This window comes from Homarus americanus, unplaced genomic scaffold (genome assembly GCF_018991925.1).
Source record: "Homarus americanus isolate GMGI-L3 unplaced genomic scaffold, GMGI_Hamer_2.0 scaffold44995, whole genome shotgun sequence".
Taxonomy (NCBI): domain Eukaryota; kingdom Metazoa; phylum Arthropoda; class Malacostraca; order Decapoda; family Nephropidae; genus Homarus; species Homarus americanus.
The window spans coordinates 4056-9985 of record NW_024757722.1 but is presented as its reverse complement, the minus strand read 5'-3'; the positions used below and the strand labels follow the sequence as shown (position 1 = coordinate 9985).

The 5930-nt window shown below is 36.0% G+C and overlaps 1 protein-coding gene and 1 pseudogene across 1 annotated transcript; one reads left to right on the top strand and one right to left on the bottom strand.

The window, feature by feature from the left end:
• Nucleotides 1-521: 521 nt before the first annotated feature.
• On the top strand, nucleotides 522-1888 carry LOC121857621 (annotated as a pseudogene).
• A 100-nt stretch (nucleotides 1889-1988) lies between these two features.
• On the bottom strand, nucleotides 1989-5644 carry LOC121857623 (the record flags this gene model as incomplete). Its single annotated transcript, XM_042353683.1, has 2 exons — nucleotides 1989-3621; nucleotides 5479-5644. Coding segments are annotated over 2 exons (717 nt in total), but the record flags the coding sequence as incomplete, so codon positions are not given.
• Nucleotides 5645-5930: the final 286 nt, after the last annotated feature.

Below are 5930 nucleotides of genomic sequence, written 5' to 3'. Positions count from 1 at the left end.
GGATCACCAAGCCACACACCACTACCAGCCCCCATCATTGGTGGATGAGTGTCTAACTCAGTTGGGCTATTTGTGTGGTGGAATTAATCCACTGGGATCTCCAGAGTTCGTCGGATAGTACTCCATGGTGGCTGGACCCCATGGCTGTTGCTTGAGTAACACACCTGACGACTGAGTGTTGTAGTGGCAGTTGCCCTAGTATTTATGGTGCTAAATGACTATAATAGTTGTGTTCTTGAGTATGTCCACCCAGTAGGGTTGGAAGTGTTATTGAGTATGTCCACCCAGTAATGGTGTGAGTATGTTGAGCCTGAGGGCCTAGTACTAGATTTCGTCTGTTAGTACAAACCAATTCTTTCTTCTAATTTCATATTCATGTTTAAATAAACTTTGTATTTGTATATTGTGTCTATTATTTACCTACAGTATTTACCGTTATTTCTTCCCTATTGCTTGATACTATCATTACACCTACCCACGAGCCTCCTATCGTCACGCTACCAATGGTGATATATAAGAGTAAAAGGAATTGTTACTGGCACACAGGCCCTCATGAAGGGTGGCAGCTCAAGCCCTCATACTTGGTGATACAGTTGGTCTTACCCAAGCTAGTGTCAGTAGAATTATTAGAGATGTGACCCAAATTCTCACAGAAAGGGCAAGATTTGAAATAAAGATGCCAACAGGTAATGTACAAATAGCAAGAACTGTGCAAGGTTTTGCCAGAATAAGAAACCTTCCAAGAGTCATTGGTGCAATTGATGGAACACACATACCCATAAAAGCCCCAATTGAAAATGAAGGAACATATGTAAACAGGAAGCGATACCACTCTCAATGTACAAGTAGTATGTAATGCCGATGGGTTGATCACAAACTACAGCACCAAGTATCCAGGTTGTAAACATGACGCCTTCATCTGGGCCAACTGCTTACTTCGCCGTCGCTTTGAGGCTGGTGATTTTGGTGATAATTATTTGATTGGTAAGTTTAAATGGCACGGTTAAGATTTTTCCTATTTCAGCTAATCAATGTGACTAGGTGGAACATAGGCTCTAATGCTAGGAGGACCTTACTTAACTGCCCAGTACATGATAAATCATTCATTTGTTGAATTAAGGAACGGTACACTTTTACAGCTATGTTTAACCGTGCATATCGACTAAGTTTGACATCACTGACCTTATAAACCTATGCTGAACCTAATAACTTTCCCTAAACCAAGCTATGACACTTGACGGCACATACATAATTAGTGGCCCACACCTAATATCTTTATTTGTCTTACAGTTGGTTGTTGAAAAATGGTTAAAATATTTGTGCTATATTGCTATTTTTATATGGAAGCAAATACATTATGCCTCATTGTTTGGTAATGCAGCTATATAGTTTATATGTTTTTTGCTTATAGGTACACGAGTGGGCTGAGGGATTAATTCCCCCAAGGGCATTGTAATTATTTTTTTTGTTATATTTCTTATTGAGCTGTACATTTATTTCTTATTTTTTAATCACTCCTGTTATTCCAGGTGACAGTGGGTACCCATTAGAGGCATTCCTCATGACACCATTCAGAAACCCCTCAACCCCTGGAGAAGTTAGGTATAACAACAGCCATACCAAAACCCGCGTAGTTGTAGTGCAAACTTTTGGTGTCCTAAAATCACGATTTAGATGCCTTCACCGTTCTGGTGGATCACTTCAATACGATCCTTCCAAATGTGCCAAAATTGTAAATGCATGTTTCCTTCTTCACAATTATTGTTTAATGAGAAGGGTACCACTTCCCCACGACATGGTCGACGATGATGGAGAGAGTGACAATCCAGCTGTAGCAGGGACAGGCCAAGCAGTCCGAGCCAATGTAGTCCGTAATTGGTTTACTTGATGAATTAAAATCAAATATCAATTCACCAATACATTTTTCCTCTATGTTTAAATAGTATTTTTTAGTGTAGTATACAGAGGTAATGCGAATAAAGCGTACATTGATTTAACTTTTATTTTCAATATACTGTACATAATAAAATAAACTTCTTTATAGAAATTAAATGCCTTTCTCTTACCTTAATAGTATATGTACTATATCCTTGAACATATTTGATTCCAATACAGTATACTTTTAATACTACTAAATACCAAAGGCACTAAAGTTTGTGAAACAAAAAATCCTTACATAAAACATATTTGAGAAATTGAAACAATAAAAAAATATTGCTACTGTTTGCATCTTAAACTACACAATTTGACATGGGTCACCACATCGTTGTGAAATAATAATACAACTACTGTTATTTGTTGCCATTTTTTAGATTTAAGAATGGAATACAGTATAATTTTCATATGTCTAGAATTACCTGCATCAATACCCGTAAATTAAAAGAAACTTATAACCCAATACTGTACTACTACAAGTAATAAAGAAAAAAATAGAATACTCTTTGCTTGTTAAGCTATAAAATGTAACATGAGACAGCACATCCTTATGATAGAACCAATGCAACAACTTGCGCTTTGGAGACTAATGTGTGTTAAATAGCAGCGATTACAGTAGGCTGTTGGTGAATTTGCACCATTATTTCTGTTTCAACCTACTTGAATCATACTTCGCAAACTACAAACTAATAAATAAAACTCGTTGAACTGGAAATTGACTACGTCTTACAAAATAAAGGAACCTTTAAAAAATAAAAATAAGTACATGAGCCTCTTTTCAAACATATAATTTTGAGTGTGGTCGGAACTTTTACCCAAAACCTGGGTAAACATTACCCGTAGTAGCACTGCAACACATGTTATTAGTTGACAAATGTGTGTCTTTCACTTAACTTCATGATTTTAATGAACTTATGGAGAGCTAAATATTCCTGTTACATTTTCATGACTAGTATAGGCTGCAAGTGAAAGTTACACAATTTTTTAACATGCCGTCTTCCTTCATAACAATCACTCAAAGGAAAATTTATAATAAGTGTTTGATGACTTTTCAACTACGCTATTATCACATTTACCAAAAGTAAAGGACTTACCTAAGTAAACAACTACATATACACATACCATAAACACAGCATCATTGGATAGGATTTTTCGACTGCATAACTCTTGCAATGCACTCGGTGTTCGCTACAAGCTGTAAAAAACTGTCCCTCATTTGTGTTTGAACACGAAGCATCTCTCGAAGAAGATCTTCATCTTTTCGGGCAGAAGAGGTTCGTGGCCTCCTGCCACTTCTGATCGTACTTGGCATTGGAGATGAACCCATTTCATCAGTGGAATCACCAGTTACAGTTGACCTAACAGCTGTGGCAGAAGGGGTACTAGACCTACTTCGCTGTTCCGTGGTAGCAGCAATAGGTTGACGAGTATTGCTTGAACTACATGTTTCTACCTCATATGTTCCGGATGATGAAATTCCAGGAATGTTTGTAGGTGCTGAAGTTTCAGGTTCTAAATGCACAATGGGTACTGTGATATCATGTTCCTGTATATCCTCATTCAGAATGAGGGTTATAGAATCATCTTTCTCTTGAACGGGCCGAAACATAAATTCCTCTCGGAAACAACTACCGGTAGCTGTAAACCTAGCTCCTGAGGGTCCGGGGGTTGGTTCTCTTTCTTCTTCTGGAAAGAAATGTAGTATAATAGGTTGATTGAAGTCTATGTTAAGAGTATAATTAAAATATTACACTATTTCCAAATATACAAAAGCTTTTAGGAAAAATGATGGTTTGAAAAATAGTGTTGACCATCTAAATATATTTGTTTAAAATATTTTTAAATCTAAATATCAACTAGGCGTTAAATTTCTTATATTTGCACTTCTCAATTTTGTCCATTAACATACGAGTTATAACAACATTTAATATATAACTTAGGGAAGCAATAAACAAGCTAGAAATGAAACCAACTTACTAGTGTTGTTATTTTTCAAAATTATATAAAAAATCAGTATACTGTACAGTATTTCCAAATCAAGATGTGAAAAAATGTCTCCAAAAGTTTTTTTTAAATAAAAAGAAGGACAGAAAAGAACAAAATATATATCAGGGGGTTGGAAAAGTATTTTGACTGAATTACCATTAATAGGTTCTTCACTTTCAACATCCCCTGGAATCCTTGTATAGAGGCTGGATCTAATAGTTGAAGAATTGCTTCTTCAATTGCAGTGTATGTAATTTCAATTTGGGGGCCGCCACCTTGAAGAGAAAATATAAATAATAACTGTCTTACTGAGAGCTGTGGTTACATACACTATACGCTAACTATGTTATATTTGGCAGAAATCATAGTTACAAAGGAATCTACTGAAATAGTTCCAAACATTATAACCTAACCTATCATTGTAGCTGTAGCCACAAAAATTCTCCTTTATCTATGTCAAAAGTTAATTAGATTTAAGGTAACAGACAATAAATGGTAAAATAAGTCAAAAAAAATAGTCGCAGCCAGAAATTTTCAACCTGTATTAGTTGTAAACTCATAAGATAGAACATCCTTGCCTATAAGCCTAACAAAGTAAAATTTACATATTAATGTATATCAAATATGAATATAAATCTATTGATGAATGAAAATTAACGACATAAAAAACGGAATTCTATGGCAACTTATACATTATGACCTTCATTACCGTCGGAAATAACGTAATTATTAATATGTAGTTTATAACAGTAACCAAACCTACCTAACCTAGCTTCCTTTACCAACGGGAGGCCTCCGCCGCCCTGCCACACAAACTCATATTAACTATCTCTGTTCCACGTCAGTTGCGACACAATGACAAGTGTGTCTTAAAATTGTGTAATCTAGATGATAGGTATAATAAGAAAATCCAAAAGTTGTGGGGAAATTATTAACAGTAGTACAGACTTCCCTGACTACCGGGTGGGAAGATATTGGAAGCATAATGTGTTGTCTAATGGTAGACCCTGCTGCCATATGGCATCACGAAAATTAGGAGCAAGTCTAAGGTTGCTGATCTGACTAAATGTGTCATTTACACACAATTGCAGGGTCGCAATTGTTTCTCGTAATATCGACAACACAACATACATACTGTATATTGATTCTCACTTTTTGTGTTTTCATTTCGGCATTTATGGTTATTTGTTATTAATATTATTATTTATAAAGAGGTATTTTTATTAATAGTACTAAAGAATTATTATTACAGGCCCCGAAGTGGGTCAGTGACTGTGCCTGGGTTGGTTAATCCACGTAAAAAGAAAATAAAAATTTAGGTTGAACGGTAAAGTTTTTACTATTTACTCACACGGAAAACTTCGAAGAACGATATTTCTTTTAATGAATGCGCTCATATAAGGAAAATATGTGTATTCATTCACGATGGAGAGCCACCACACTACTTACTTCCTTGAGTTTACAAACACGTAAAATCGTACCAAGCCTCAGAAAAACCATAGTTAAGTTTGTTTCATATTGTCAATCAATAACCACGCTAACAATATTATGACTTACCTGTTCCACCAGCATATTTCTTATCTTGTGCTGCTTTTTTCTTAACGCTAACACGAAGATCAGAAAACTTCCACCGAATTTCAGTAACATTGCGGGTGACTCTACCAACAGCATTCACCGCATTTAACACTTCACCCCAGGCTGGTTTTTGAGTTGAAGTGTACAACTACTTGAGTCCAACTTCCCTAAAATCATTTCTTTTCGTTTGGCTACCTCAGTCACAAGAGCGTATACTTCAGCCTCACTGAAATTAGGCCGTCTCATCTTGGCTGGTGGTCCTTCCATGTTTACAAAATAATATTACGTGCGTCGCTCTCAGCTGATTTCTCCTTCTCTTGTGATTGGTTGATGATTTTGTTAACTGAGCGTTGATTGGCCAACTAGCATCTACACTGACATCTACCGTCCGACAAGAGAACTTAATTTACAGGGTAAACACTAGAGTTACGAGA